Here is a 16719-nt window from a genome sequence, read left to right on the forward strand (position 1 = left end):
CATTTTGTCTGTGTCTCAGCTCTGTGGGATAGGCCATAGGGAAGTATTGGAAATCTGTGAGTTGTCTGACTGTCCCTGTGTGATTAACATGGTAATGACGGCCCATCACACAATAGCCCCTGAAGAGGCACTGGGTCCGTGGTGAAGTTGCACGTATGTGTGTGTGTATGTGTGTAATCAGGGAATGGGCCCCACTCTTGCTAAATACATAAGCAAAAGCTTGCCAGGTCAGTTCCAGGGCCTAGGGTTGACTAAGGCCTCAAGAAAGTATCAAGAAAGAACATCCGTTTGTTGGTTATAGGGAGAAGGGAGCAATAGCATGACATAGGGAAAGGAAAGGTCAGCAGGAAAGGTGAGAGGAAACAGAAGATGGTGATAAAAACAATCCTCACATGTAAGAAGAAAACGCAAAAATCTCAGGAATAGTTAGCCTCATGGGGAGGAGGAAGGAAGGAGCCTACTCGTGTGAAAGCGGGGTGGGGGGTGGGGGGTGGGGTGGGGGGACACTTAGCATATGGGAAGTGGGGTGGGGATGAGATTTAAGCAGGCAAAGCCGAGGGAGGGAGTTTGAACGTAAAAAATGTAACTTATCTTTGCAGTGGTGTGCTTTGAAATGTGTAAAATTATTTCCTTGCTCTGTGCCTAACATACATAACCACAGTTCACACAAACGCATGCAACTTAAATGCCAGAGAAAAATAAAACAAGCAAATTTACAAGAAATTTTGAACTTTGTGACATTTTTACCTTGGGTAACCTCCCTTTGGGGTTAAGTCTTCTTGTTTGGCAAGCCCTCGTAAGTTGGTCTTGTTCTCCTTGGCATCAGAGTTCCTGGAGTCTCACCGACCAATGGGATGATCAGATCTGTGATTCTCCACACTTTGCCTCACACCTCCAGCATCGGGTGTTCATGAGATTGAGGTGTGTGGTAGCATGTACAAGAGCGGTTGTTGCTGTTTTACTCATCACAGCAGTTGCTATATCTGGTAAAATGTCAACCGGGAAAAACAGAATTTGCAACACTATGGGTTATAACATGAGATGATTAAAATTTGGGATAAAATAATTACATATTAATGTTCAACAGAGATGTTTACTTTTGGTATTCCTTGAAAATGAGTGTGTTGGAAACGAGTATGTTTACTTCCCTAAGTCTTTCTTTCTCTTTTGTGTTTTAAAACACCAGGAGGCCAGAGTCTGCTTCTGCACTCATGTATCAGTGCCTGTCTAAGGTTAGAGAAAATGGTATTGTTAAATTGGCTTAATGTTCTAATTAGCCAAATAAGGGGCTCTTGGGTGAGGACTTGAGCTAATTATGCAGCTAGAGAAACATGGAAAGATACAATGGGACTTCTTTGATCAGAAATATGGGATGCTCAGGGCACCTGGGTGGCTCACTTGGTTGAGCCTCTGACTCTTTGATTTCAGCTTTGGTTGTGATCTCATGGTCATGGGATCAAGCCCCCCTCCAGTTCCATGCTGGAGTCTGATTTGGATTCTCTTTATCCCTCTCTCGCTGCTCCTTCCGCCATAAAATATATATATATATAATATATATATATAATATATATATATAGGAGGGTGCCTGGGTGGCTCAGTCAATTGAGTATCCGACCTCAGCTCAGGTCATGATCTCATGGTCCGTGAGTTTGATCCCTGCGTTGGGCTCTGTGCTGACAGCTCAGAGCCGAAGCCTGCTTCTGATTCTGTGTCTCCCTCTCTCTCTGTCTCTCTCTCTCTCTCTCTCTGCCCCTTCCCCACTCACAGTCTCTCTGTCTTGAAAAATAAACATTAAAAAAAATAAAAACAATATGGGATGCTCAACATCACTCATCATCAGGGAAAAACAAATCAAAACCGCAATGATACACCACACCACACCTGTTGAATGGCTAAAATTAACAACATAAACAACAGGTATTGGCGAGGATGCTGAGAAAGGGGAAACTTCTTGCACTGCTGGTGGGAATGCAAACTGGTGCAGCCACTCTGGAGAACAATATGGAGGTTCCTCAAAAAACTACAACTAGAACTACCCTATGATCCAACAATTGCATTATTAGGTATTTACCCAAAGGATACAAAAATACAGATTCAAAGGAGTACATGCAGCCCAATGTTTATATCATTATCAACAATAATCAAACCATGGAGAGAGCCCAAATGTCCATCAACTGATAAATGGAGAAAGAAGATGTGGTCGATATATGCAGTGGAATATTACACAGCCATCAAAAGAATTAAAACTTAACCATTTGCAATGATATGCATGGAGCTAGAGTGTATTATGCCAACGAAAATAAGTCAGTCCGAGAAAGACAAATATCACACGACTTCACTCATGTGGAATTTAAGAAACAAAACAAATGAACGTAAGAGAAGCAGGACAAAAAGAGAGAGGGAAGCAAGCCAAAAGAGACTCTTAGAACAATCTGACGGTTGACGGAGGGAAGGGGGTGGCGGGATGGACTCGATGGCAGATGGGCATTAAGGAGGACACTTGTTGGGATGAGCACTGGGTGTTGAATGTAAGTGGCGAATCACTGAATTCTACTCCTGAAAACAGTGTTGCCCTGCATGTTAACTAAAATAAATTTTAAGACATATGGGAAACTTGTTAGCTATCTTCTAATCCACCTAGGAAGGCTACAAGGAGGAAAGCATCATTCACTTAATATTTGAGAAATATTTTTATGTTATCATCAAGGACATCTTGGTAGGAGTTAGCTCTGGCTGCCACTGAAAACTCAAAAAGAGGATTTCTGTTAGAGAATCATGATCACCACATCTGGGAGTGAGGCTGAACACAGTTGTAGTGTCATCGACCCCACTGGCAGTCTGCTGAGACCTATGAAAGCCCTCTGAAGAATGATGTTCTTAGAGGCATAAAATAAAATGCGTACCATTTTAAAGGAATCCTGGGCTGCCTGGGTGGCTCAGTCGGTTAAGCGTCCGACTTTGACTCAGGTCATGATCTCACAGTTCGTGAGTTTGAGCCCCGCATCGGGCTCTGTGCTGACAGCTCAGAGGCTGGAGCCTGCTTTGGATTCTGTGTCTTCCTCTCTCTCTGCCCCTCCCCTGCTCATGCTCGCTCTCTCTCTCTCTCTCTCTCTCTCTCTCAAGAATAAATATTAAAAAAAATATTTAAAGGAATCCTAATATATTAAAATACATTTATATTAATATTTTTAAAATTTAATATAGTAACACATGAGGAATTTTTAAATTATCACACTATATAATAAGATTGAGCCATGGGCTTCATAATATCATAATTTCCATGTGATGATCAGCATAAGCAATGTTTTGAGATATCTGCTACAATTTCATAATGTGATTTGAAAATATCTGTGATTCTGTTTTGACTCGTGCTGCTAAAACTGCTGTGCTGTGCTATCCACATATATAATGTAAGAAAATGCTAAATTTCAGTTAAAAATTAGTGAAAAAAGATGTATTTTTTCCCATCAATGCTTGCAGATTCCCTAAGTTATACCCCTTGGAGTTCTGGGGACCCTAGTTCAAGAATTCCTAGATTAAGGCACATCTGCTTCCCAGACTTCAGTTTAGCAACTCGGTCCCTTGTACCTATAACAACTTTAAGTGTTCCCAAGCCTCAGTCGCTCACTTGTCTCTTGAATTCATTCATTCTTTTGGCTTTTAAATAGCCAGTTCCTTAAGGACATGAAGACCTTTAGTCTAGGACTGAAAAGATTCTCAGCAGCTCTGAGAAGGGGGTCAGTGAAGGAAAGGATCTGCAGCTCCCTTGATTCTCTGAGCAGAGTTGTCCTTCTGTAGGTAGAAGTTGCATCCTGCCTCACCCCATTGCAAGTGTTTCATCTACTGGTCGAGCATTTTCTTTTCCTTTCAGCTGCGTGAGAACTCAGAAGCAATATTTAGGGTCCAGAGACTTGGTTGGGTCACTTTGTCTCTCTGGGATCATGTTTCTTCATCGGCTGGTGTCAGAGTAAAGCTGTGATTTCCAAATTCTGCAAAGGGGCTCTGCATTGCTCTCTGGAAGAGGGAAGAAGGCGGATTGGCAGGATCTGAGCTCCCCACCCTAGCTTCAGTTATTTCATTCAATTACATACTGGAATTACATCTGAATAAAGAATTTTAAGGGGTGCCTGGGTGATGCTCAGTCGGTTGAACATCTAACTTGGTTTTGGCTCAGGTCATGATCTCATAATCATGGGTCAAGCTCTGCATCAGACTCCATGCTGAGCATGGAATCTGCTTGGGATTCTCTCTCTCTCTCTCTCTCTCTCTCTCTCTCTCTCTCTCTCTCCCCACCCCCCCCGCCTCTCTCTCACTCACATGTCCTCTTCTCTCTCTCTCTCTCTAAACAATAAAAAAATGAATTTTACATATATATGTAATATACATATATACTTAACATATAAAAATATATAATATGTACTTAAAATCTTTATCTGAGTGGAATATACGTACCCTCATATACATTTTATATATCATATTTATGTAAGAAGTTTGAAAATCAGTATGCCAGATAAGCAGTCCACAAACATTTTGGTCCCAGAACCTCTTTATACTCTTAAAAATTATTGAGGATTCCAAGAGCTTTTGTTCATGGGGTTAGATCTATTGATATTTTTTATAGCTATTGATATTTATTATATTAAAACTTAAAATAGTTCATTGTACACGCAAAACTAATGTTATACTGTATGTTAACTAACTGGAATTCAAATAAAAACTTTAAAATGTTAAAATAGTTATATTTTCCAAAGAAAATTAGAAGAATTGCATTTTTACATTTTTGAAAATCTCTTTAAAATCTGGTTTAATAGAAGGGGCGCCTGGGTGGCGCAGTCGGTTAAGCGTCCAACTTCAGCCAGGTCACGATCTCGTGGTCCGTGAGTTCGAGCCCCGCGTCGGGCTCTGGGCTGATGGCTCAGAGCCTGGAGCCTGTTTCCGATTCTGTGTCTCCCTCTCTCTCTGCCCCTCCCCCGTTCATGCTCTGTCTCTCTCTGTCCCAAAAATAAATAAACGTTGAAAAAAAAAATTTTAAAAAAAATCTGGTTTAATAGAAAAAGATCCCAAAACCTCAAATGTGCTTCTACATCCAACCTTTTGTGATATCACATGTTATATAGTCTCTTGAAAACTTCACTGTACACTTAGGAAAGAAAGAGAGTGAGAAAGGCAAATATCTTCTTAGGGTTTTTTATGAAAATAGTTTTACCTCACACACACCCTGAAGAGGTCTCAAAGACCTCTCAGAGGTTGGTCTCCAGAGCATACTTTAAGAACCGCTTCAGAGGTTCCTCAAAACGTTAAAAATAGAACTACCCTGGGGTCCAGCAATTGTGCTACCAGGTATTTACCCAAAGGATACAAAAAATACTAATTCGAAGGGATCCATGTACCCAGATGTTTATAGCAGCACTATCAACAATAGCCAAATTATGGAAAGAGCCCAGATGTCCACTGACTGATGAATGGATAAAGAAGAAGTGGTACATATATACACAATGGAAAATTACTCAGCCATACAAAAGAATAAAATCTTGCCATTTGCAAAGACATGGATGGAGCTAGAGAGTACAATGTAAGCGAAATAAGTCAATCAGAGAAAAAACGAATACCATATGATTTCACTCATGTGTGGATTTTAAGAAACCAAACAAATGAACACAGGGGAAAAAGAAAGAAGAAAACCAAGAAACAGACTCTTACTGTGAAGAACAAACTGATGGTTACCTGAGGGGATGTGGGTAGGGAGATGGATGAAATAGGTGATGGGGATGAAGGAGGACCCTTGTCATGATGAACACCTGGTATTGTGTGGAAGTGAATGACTACATTTTACACCTGAAACTAATATTACACTCTATTGTAACTAACTGGAATTTACATTAAAACTTGGGAAAGAAGTAAGAATGACTACACCTGGAGCCATATACACTTGTGGCTACCTTGAGGCAGACCCAGCAACATGGACCTACACTTGTAACTCCTGGCAAGCTATTAGCAGAAAGGTTGGAGTCTTTTTGAGATATTCTCTTCTCCAGAGATCACATAATGTCACTTTATGTCTTTGTAGGTATGTCAAAATAAAGAAACAGCCATCTGAAACCCTTTCACTAAAAGAGGAAGAAATTCATTCCATTTCTTATGGAAAGCATCCTTATGGGGCGCCTGGGTGGTGCAGTCGGTTAAGCGTCCGACTTCAGCCAGGTCATGATCTCACAGTCCGTGAGTTCGAGCCCCGCGTCGGGCTCTGGGCTGATGGCTCAGAGCCTGGAGCCTGCTTCCGGTTCTGTGTCTCCCTCTCTCTCTGCCCCTCCCCCGTTCATGCTCTGTCTCTCTCTGTCTTAAAAATAAATAAACGTTAAAAAAAATAAAAAAATAAAAGCATCCTTATTATAACATTACTTAACATAAATACCTACAAAGACAAGGCTGTGTGGGCCTCGGCAGATATGTGTCTGCAACATTCCCTTCTTGTCAATGCAGCAGTATCACTGAGATTTTTGCATCTTGTCTTGGAGGATGGTGCTTTGAAAGTTAAGGGTGATACATATTGTTGGTTTCTGACTTGGCCATTCAATCATCTGCTTGCTTTGATCACTTTATAAGTTCTGCCAGGAGCTAACTTCACCATGCTTTCTTGCTAAGAAACAACTGGAAGATACTGGTGACATGCTTGTTTTTTCCCTTCAAAATGTCTCTTTTTCATTGGTCGACACAAGCATGTGACCCAGTACCTTCCAGTTGCTAGTAAGCAAGAAGGGATGGCAAAGTGAGCTAATTTCTGCACTTCAGGAAACGGAGGCTAGCTGTGGTTGTTGGTCAACACTGTAATGTAAATGATGTCATAAATGAGCATGGGATATGAGGAGCCAAGAGTAAAGTATCACACAAAGAATAGAATGACCTTGTGTAGCAATAAATCTCCTTTCCTAATCTCTTGCCAAGATATCGTCCCAACTTGAAGTGAGATCCTGGTACATTTTTAAACAAAGGCCCTGTTCTACTGGAATGAAAGATAAGGTAGATATCTCATTTCTGAAGTTAATCAGGGTAGAAACCAAGTTTCTGTGTGTGTGTGTGTGTGTGTGTGTGTGTGTGTGTACTTGCCATACATTGAGCATTTGAAGGAAACATGGACTGCTCTGTCTACTATATTACTTATGGATCTTAGATGCCATTAAAAGATGGCATGCCTTCATATTTTGTTATATATAGGATATGCAGTCTCCTACACATACTATATACCCTCATATATTGCTGGTGGGGATGTAAAATGTTGCCTGGAATTTTACATTTTGGAAAACAGTTCCGCAATTCTTCATAAAGTTAAGGATGGAGCTCCCATATGATCCTGAAATTTCACTCCAAGGCATATCCCGAAAGAATTGAAAATATATATCCACACAAAAACTTGTACATGCATGTTCAGAGCAGCATTGCTCATATAGCCGAAAAGTATAAACAACCCAAATGTACATCAACTGATGAGTATATAAACAAAATGTATTGATATAATGATATGATCCAGCCTTAGAAAGAAATAAGGTACTGATACCTGAGGGTGTCTAATACCTACAACAACATGGTGGAATTGTGAAAACATTATGCCAAGTGACAGAAGCCAGACACCAATGGTCATACATTGTATGATTCTATTTATATGAAATGTTTGGAATAGGCAAATCCATAGAGATAGAAAGTAGATCAGTGGTTGCAGGGATGGAGAAGAGGAGAATGGGGAATGACCACAGATGAGTGATATCTTCCTTTTGGGATGATGAAAATGTTCTGGAAGAAGATAGTGGTGATGGTTGCAAAACTCTGTGAATATACAAAAAACCACTGAGTTGTATACTTTGAGAGGGTAAATGTCATGGTATGTGAATTATATTTCAATAAAAACCCACATTGGCTAGCTTAAGAAGAAAAAAAATTTTTTTTGAAGATGTTAGTGACTCATTGAAAGTCCAAGAGGGCTAAGAGTATCAGGTTTGTAGGCTATGTGGCTAGGAACAATAGTCTTATTACCAAGTGGGGGGTTCCATTGCCCTTAGCCTATGTCCAGCAGCCTGTACTTTCAATACTGGACATAGGATGCCACTAGGTTGCCTGTCCCTACTGCCTCCGAAACAATGTCTCTTCACCATCCTGGATGCCACATGATACCTCCTTCTCTCCACCGTCTTCTGGGTCATAGGCACGCCTCACTGGCCCAGCACAGGCCAGTTGCCTCTACCTTGGCTGAAAGGGAGATTATGAAAGAGAATTTCTAGCCTTTTCCTTGGGGAGGCAGAATTCCCAAGATGCAAATTTCCTTAAATATTAGAAGTTTTTTTTTTTAAAAATACCCATCAGTCAAAGACCATGATAAATTTCCAGTGAAGGTGTCTTCTCACTTCAATATTATATAATTTCTACTTTAATGGTGCTTCTTTTATTTAGAATAATTGGTGGGAACACTTATTCAAATTAATGGATGGGCACCTGGGTGGCTCAGTCAGTTAAACACCCAACTCTTTATCTCAGCTCAGGTCATGATCTCATGGCTTGTGAGACTGAGCCCCACATGAGACTCTGCACAATCAGTGCTTGGGATTCTCTCTCTCCTCTCTCTCTCTCTCTCTGCTATGCTTATACATGTGCACGCTCTCTCATTCCCTCTCTCTCTCTCTCAAATAAATCAACTTGAAAAAAAGTGGAAAGCTGAGTTATGCAAGAGAACTTTGGGTGGCAAAATGGAGAAAGGAACAATGTAGTGAAGCAAAAGCTATTCATTTTTTCACTTACATATTCAACGAATAGCCATATATTTAAAACTATCTATGAATGTTAGGCTAAGCACAGGAGACACTGATACAAAAGTGAAGATCCAGGGGCGCCTGGGTGGCGCAGTCGGTTGAGCGTCCGACTTCAGCCAGGTCACGATCTCACGGTCCGTGAGTTCGAGCCCCGTGTCAGGCTCTGGGCTGATGGCTCAGAGCCTGGAGCCTGTTTCCGATTCTGTGTCTCCCTCTCTCTCTGCCCCTCCCCCGTTCATGCTCTGTCTCTCTCTGTCCCAAAAGTAAATAAACGTTGAAAAAAAAAAATTAAAAAAAAAAAAAGTGAAGATCCAGCTCCTGAGCTCTTTAGGCGACATGGACAGTCAAGCAAGTATAATGTGACAAGCAAAGTAATTGGATATTAACAGGAACACAGAAGAGGCATAACTATTAGAATAAAACCCCACCTTCCTCTTTTATTAACAAATGGAGCTCACTCTAAGTCCCAGGGAAAGCAAGGGCCATTTTATGGTCAATTGGAAAACCCTCCTCTCCTCCAATCACCGTCAAATTTACAGGGCAATAAATCAATCCTAGCAGAAGCTGGCTACATCAACCTACTCACCTTTGCTCAGTGCTCCTCAAGAACCACCAAGGGATAGACATAGCAAATAAAGGGATACGGCTATGAGGTGAGTACTTTTCTCCATGCATGTGGTGTTTTGAGTAAGTAGTGTTCCTTTTTTATTTTAAATGTCCCTGTCTCCTCTGCAAAATGATCTGAACAACTCACACTTTTCTTTTGGACCTGATATTTTCTTCCTTTTCCAGAGACCATGAGGAGTGGGAATGAGATAGTGCATGAAGTCACAGGCTGACTGAAGAGATTGTGTGTGTGTGTGTGTGTGTGTGTGTGTGTGTGTGTGTGTGTATAACAGACAGGGAGGGTTGAATCCAAGATGTTCCTCTCTCACTGGGAGAAAACTCTCACTGGGAGCTTCCTTCTGGAAGTTGGCTAAAAGTGCCATGGATTAGAAGTACAATGAATGCACCTCTTTGGGCAGGGAGGGAAATGGTATACAATCATTAAGGTTTTTTAATCATAATCTGGATTTTAATTATTCTAAAATTCTGTTTGATGAAAAGTGGCTCTGGGTAGGGAGGGTTTCTGAGTAGGAAATACTTTATACCTTTTGGAATCCCCACCTACCCACTTGCTGGCAGGATGGCAGTAGTCCCTGAGTCAGGAAAATGCCTAGGGTTGTCCTCAGAGGATCCTGAACTTCCAGAGCCTGTTCCCCTGGGAGGTGTTGAGCCTGCTCCCCTGGGAGGATTCAGAAGCTGTGGAAGAGGCATGTGCCTTGGGTTTGTAGAGGCTGGGAACAAAGTTTCCTCATGGAGAGACACAGTGCTTGGAGAAGGGAAGCTGAGTGACAGAGTGTTTGCTGTGGTAGTGAGTCATGGGCTCTGTGTATAAGAAACAAAGTCATGTACTGTGAGCACATGGGGTGGGTCTCTCAGACTTCTTTCACTGCCTGAAATTTCACCATTGGAGATCCAGCCTCTAGATCTGTAAGCTCTACAGTCCAGGAGACATTGTGGAGAGAGTGAGAACACTCAAGGACTGGTTTAAGAAGCAGAGCCTCAGTGTTTGCCTCAGTTACACCACTAACCATGGTTAGGCACAATTCCTTAACATTGACATAAAATGGGCATCATGTTGCCCGCCTGGTCAACTTCACTGTAAGGGTATCATGGGAATATAATAACATGATATATATCTTACAGGGATTAGAGTAAACCTTTGAAGAGTTTTGAGGAGAGATACCTGATAGATTTAGGCTAATATGAAAAGATAGTTAATAAACTCCACCTTCAATCCCAAGCCTCAATCCTAACTCCCTGCAACCCGTGGCAAATTATTTGTAGATCCTTGCTCCTTACTTCCATTTCAAAATTAAGGTGTTTTTTTGCTTGTCTTTTTACACATTAACCAAAGCCTGTCTCAATTAAAAAAATGAAGCTATACAGGTATGAAAATACTTACAGAAATGGTCATGGCATTGGGCCAGGGCTGAGAAGAACAGGGTTTCAGGGAAATGCAAAGTTAAAAGAGAGGTGAAGTTAAAAAAAAGTAAGAAAGTCTATTCACCTGGATTTATAGATTATTACTACACAGTTGTTGGTTTGGTATAGCTGGAGCATAGGGGAGAGAAGAGGCAGGGCGGCGGGCATAGGAGATGTCATGAAGACCTGTGAATACAAAGCTAAAGCATTTATATTTTATTTGGGAAACCACTGAGGACTTGAATAGAGGAAAACTAAATGACCCCATTTGTGCAGAAGAAAGAGCAATCCATCTGCAGAGAGGAAGCAGAGAGCCGGGAGGAAGCTGTGGTCACAGTTCAGGCCAGAAATGATGGCCTGACTAAAGCATTTCCAGTAGGGATGGAGAGGAAGAAATAGATTTGAAAGATATTGGGAAAGGAGTCTGACTGAACTGGTGACTGGCTGGAAGGACTAAAAAAAAAAAGAGGAGTCAAAAAATTTACTTAGGTTTTTGACAAAATTGTGATTCTGTTCTTCAAGATATTAATCATGTTAGGAGAGGCCAACTGGGCAGAATTGGCATAGGCTGGGACTGGGGTGTGGGGAGAGATGAGTGCAGGTTTAAGCATGCTGAATTTGGTGAAGTGTGTGGGGCATCCAGGTGAAACATCTAATAGGTGGTGGCACACATGAATCTGAATCTCTGATCTAGAAATACAGATTATATTGTCCTCTGTTATATGAAGTCATGAGTCGTGGAGCTTGCTAAAGGAGAAAGGATAGTGGACCTATGTTGAAAATGTGGGACATGTCAATAGTTAATGAAGCAAGGGACTAAAAGGAAATTGAAGAGGAACCAGAAACATGGGTGAAAACCAAGATTGAATGATAATCAAAAAATCCAACCATGGAGAAATTCAAAGAGGAGGAAGTGGTTGATAGTGCTGGATGTGTAAGAGAGTGCCCATTGTATTCAGCAGCTAAATCCCTGGTGACCTTGACAGGAGGAGTTTCCTTGGAATACAGGAAACAGAAGACATGCCAGTATTATACGAGGAAACTAATACAGGCAGGGTGGAATTATCTTTTTGGAAAGTTATTTGTGGAAGGAAAAAGAAAGTTATGATGGTACCTAGAGAAGAACACAGAATCATCACCAGAGTTTAGGGCGACTTGGGATATACTTTTGAGGGGGAAAGAACACATTCAGAGGGAAAGGTTGATAATTCAAGAGAGAGGAAGGATAATTGGTGGAATAAGATTTTTGAGAAATTCATAGTGTGTGAGATCTATAGGATAGATACAAGGGTTATGCTTAGACAAGAGGATGGAAAACTCTTCCACCGAGAAGAGGGGAAAGGATAAGAATTTATTTAGATGTAGATAATTTTTATAGAAAAGCTTGGGTTGAGAAGCAGGGAGATGAAATAGTTTCTGTAAACTAGTTGTTTTGTTTGTGATGTTGGAGATGATTGGACTGAAAGTAGCAAACAGCATAGGTGACAAATGTTGGAGCTTGAAAACAAGGATCAATATTTGAAATTTCCCCTAAGAGAAATGAGAGAAAGTGGCAAGATTGTCAGTCAGCATGAAGGTTCAGCATATTTGTCAGATTATGAAGCCAGTGGCATCTACATTGGGCTGAGTGCATAAACCCAGAAGGGAGAAGTTTGGATCAATGGCTTCATTGTATAGATTCAGTTAGCAGATAAGGGAGCAAGGAAGATGTGGGAAATAATAGCTATTGAGGCCTCCATCGGGGAAAGATGGTAGCCAGGTGGGACTAAGAAATTAAGAGGGAAGGGAACACAACAGAAGCCTCAATGTGATCAAAGAATAAGGAAACAGTGTAATGAGAAGGTAAAAGGGCATGAGCTTCTGCCCAGGAAATAGGAAGTACAGGCTAAGAGTTCAGAAGGGGACCGATTCTGAGGGGTGATAAGTGGCACAAAAACAGACACATAGACCAATGGAATAGAATAGAAACCCCAGAACTAGACCCACAAACGTATGGCCAACTCATCTTTGACAAAGCAGGAAAGAACATCCAATGGAAAAAAGACAGCCTCTTTAACAAATGGTGCTGGGAGAACTGGACAGCAACATGCAGAAGGTTGAAACTAGACCACTTTCTCACACCATTCACAAAAATAAACTCAAAATGGATAAAGGACCTAAATGTGAGACAGGAAACCATCAAAACCTTAGAGGAGAAAGCAGGAAAAGACCTCTCTGACCTCAGCCGTAGCAATCTCTTACTCGACACATCCCCAAAGGCAAGGGAATTAAAAGCAAAAGTGAATTACTGGGACCTTATGAGGATAAAAAGCTTCTGCACAGCAAAGGAAACAACCAACAAAACGAAAAGGCAACCAACGGAATGGGAAAAGATATTCACAAATGACATATCGGACAAAGGGCTAGTATCCAAAATCTATAAAGAGCTGAGGCGTGATAAGTTCCAGGGAATAGCCAATATGCAGGGGTAGTAAGAAGCGTAGTGATGGTAAAGAGTCAGCCAAGGAATGACATGGTGAAGGCTGTCATGGAATTGTGAGGCATAGATATAATGTGAGGTTTACTATAATTAGAGCAGAAGAATGAGAGTAACTCCAGAATCTGACTTCATTTTGCAGATGGAGAAATGCACATCCAAATAGCTAAAATACCCATCTGTTGGTATGCAAGCCAGGACAAGAATTGAACTTCTTTGGTTCCCAGTTCATTACACACTCTAATACACCAAATATTTTAAAACATGGGTCTATGCATGATCAACAGGGCTACTGTGAGCCACCAAATTTATATGGGTTTGTGTGCTGTGATCATGCAAACAAGCATTGTGCTGGAGATCAGAATTAGGTTCATTTTTGTTGCAAGAGTCTTAACAGGTTTAGTCACTTCTGAACAATTAAACTCCTTACCATCATGGTATAGGAAGTGGAATAAGATGACTAGAATTCAGGTTTTCTTACTTTTTCCCTCCCTGAGTGTACCCTCTTCTCTACTGCCCAGGATGGGTGTGAGGATCAAGGTGGCATCTAGAAGGGCTTTGTGAGCCACCTTAAACCCTCATCTCTCTCCTCTACTCCATTCCACTCCTCCCTGCCTCCAGTTCTTTACGTCTGATATATTCTTTCCTTGGACAATACTCAATCCCTCTGCAGACAAAAAAGACAGGAGGCTTAGAGGTGTTAGACACACAGACTAGAGTTCATTGTAAACACTGTAATGGATGGAAACCAATATTCTCTTGATTATATAAAGAGGAATGCTTATAATCAAGTCATCTTGCAAATGAGTTCAAATTCTAATCATGATGCCTATCTTTTGGATTGATGGGGTTTGTGGTTTGCTTAAATGCCATTATCTGTGTCCGTCTAGATGGCAAGGAATCTGAGTGTGTTGGAAGTCCTTCTGATCATCTTCTTCCTAACTATACTCGCCTTAGATATCTTCTTGATGCTTTTGGTGTTGGGAAATCCTTCAGGTAAGGAAGATGCTTGTTGCTTTGGGGTTGGAAGGATTGGTAAACAAAGTCCTCTCTGGTTGCCAAAGCCATCATTATATTTCTTCACTCTTCAGCATGGCACCACATTGCATTATTCAAAATCCACATCCACAACTAATTTAACTCAATTTTCAAAAGACAAGTGTTCTTTTTCTATAGCAAATGCTTTAATGATAGTGATGTTCAGGATCATCTGATGAAAGACTCATTTGATGAAAATTTAACAAGATGCAAAATTAGGCTCATTGGATTTCTGTCCTTCAATCCAGTCATGAAGCCTTCAAAGAGAAAGAACAGTTGAGGTAACAGTGCCCAATCCCATTACATCACAGAAAAGGAAATTAAGTTACAGGCAACTTGAGGGCTGATTAACTTGGCCTAAATAGATCTATTATAATTAGCTTCCAGCCCATATTCTGATTGAAATAACTATGATTTCTTCATCAATACCTTTGAAACTGTTCTTTCTCACACAGAAGCCTCAAACAGAATGCCCTCTCCTTCATGAACACATGATACTCTAAATAATAAAATAATAGTGTGTAATACAAAACCCTAGCCCTAATTAAAACAGAATTTGAGGTTTATTTTGCTTGATGAAGCTCACTTTCTAAATGTAGGTTAGGCGTGCATTGAAAAGAAATTGTGCTGAGAGCAGAGCCTACCTACTCAATCTCTTTTCACCACTGTCCACAGTAAACATTAGGGCACTTTCTAGGAACAGTTATGTCTTTGAAAGAAGATTTGAAAACCATGGATATAAAACTGTTTTTAGCCTATTACTACCTTTTCCCTAGAAAACTTTTTTTGAGTATCAAGTCCCATGATATTACTATCCAATATACATGAATAAGTAGTTTCTCTTAGTTAAAATAAAACTACATCTGCACACCTGCATTTTTACCCTAAATCACACTCTAATTCATGCAGAATAGTTTCACTTTTAACTGTTGTATATGCTGGGCTTCTCTCGAGATGCTTTTTGAAGATATGTTTACATGAATTGAAAAGGAGGGTTTTTAATTTAATTTTTTTTGTTGTGGTAAGAACACTTACCATGAGGTCTACTCTCTTAATAGATTCTTAAGTGTACGATACAGTATTGTTATTGCATAATGTTGTACATCAGATCTGTAGAACTTATTCATCTTGCCTAACTGAAACTTTATACATGTTGATTAAGAACACCCCATTTCTTCCTCCCCCCAGGCCCTGGCACCCATCATTCTATTCTTTGCTTCTGTGAATTTGACTATTTTAGATACCTCCTATAAATGGAATCATACAGCGTCTGTCCTTCTGTACCTGGCTTATTTCACTTAGCACAATGTCCTCCAGATTCATCCATGTTGTTGAAAATAACCAGATTTCCTTCTTTATTTTATGTCTGAATAATATTCTGATACACACACACACACACACACACACACACACACCCCACATTTTATTTATCCATTCATTGGTTGATGGACTCTTGGATTGTTTTCACATCTTGGTTATTGTGGATAGCACTGCAATAAACATGAGAATGCTAATATCTCTTTGATATTTTTATTTCCATTCTTTTGAATTATTCAATCATGCTGGTAGCAGAAGTTGGATTGCTGGATCGTATGGTGGTTCTATTTTTAATTTTTTGAGGACCCTCCATACTGTTTTCCCACAGTGGCTGCACCAGTTTGCATTCCCACCATTAGCATACAGGCGTTTCCTATTGCTCCCATTCTCATCAACACTTCTACCTTTTATTTTAGATTTTATTGTTAAGTAATCTCTACATCCCAAATGGGGCTCAAATTTACAACTCTGAGATCAAGAGTCACATGCTCTACTGACTGAGCCAGCAAGATATCTCTTGTTTTCTTTATAATAGCCATCCTAAGATGTGAAGTGATATGTAATTGTGGCTTTGATTTAAACTTCCCTGATGATTGGTGACACTGAGCATCTTTTTTGTTTGCCATTTGTGTGTCTTTAGAGAAATGCTTATTCTAGTCATTAGCCCATTTTTTAATCAAGTTATTGTTTTTCATTTTGGTTTTACTGTTGTGTTGTAGGAGTTCCTTATGCATTTTAGAATTTTGCCCATTTTCAGATAGAAGGTTTGCCAATATTTTCTCCCATTTCTTATGTTAACTTTTCATTCTGTTGATAGGTTCCTTTGGTATCCAGAAGCTTTTTAGTTTCATGTAGTCCCTCTTGTCCATTTTGGCTTTTGTTGCCTATGCTTTTGAGATCATATCCATAAAATTATTGCCAAGACCAATCTCATGAAGTGTTTCTCATATGTTTTCTTTTAGGAGTTTTACAGTTTCAAGGGTCTTACTTTTAAGTCTTCAATCCAATTTTAAAATAAATTTTTATTTAAATATATATACACACAACTGTAGAGCCATAAAGGTA

At 40.2% G+C, this 16719-nt stretch overlaps 1 protein-coding gene across 1 annotated transcript in view; it reads left to right on the forward strand.

Annotated features, from left to right (window-relative positions):
• Positions 1-11712: 11712 nt before the first annotated feature.
• LOC101094837 (probable maltase-glucoamylase 2) overlaps positions 11713-16719 on the forward strand; it is an 86763-nt gene continuing 81756 nt past the window's right edge. Inside the window, exons 1-2 of the mRNA XM_045052642.1 lie at positions 11713-11757; positions 14190-14295. Coding sequence (XP_044908577.1) covers positions 11713-11757; positions 14190-14295 — 151 coding nt within the window. The remainder of the gene's footprint in view (positions 11758-14189; positions 14296-16719) is intronic.

The sequence above is a fragment of the Felis catus genome, chromosome A2 (genome assembly GCF_018350175.1).
Source record: "Felis catus isolate Fca126 chromosome A2, F.catus_Fca126_mat1.0, whole genome shotgun sequence".
Taxonomy (NCBI): domain Eukaryota; kingdom Metazoa; phylum Chordata; class Mammalia; order Carnivora; family Felidae; genus Felis; species Felis catus.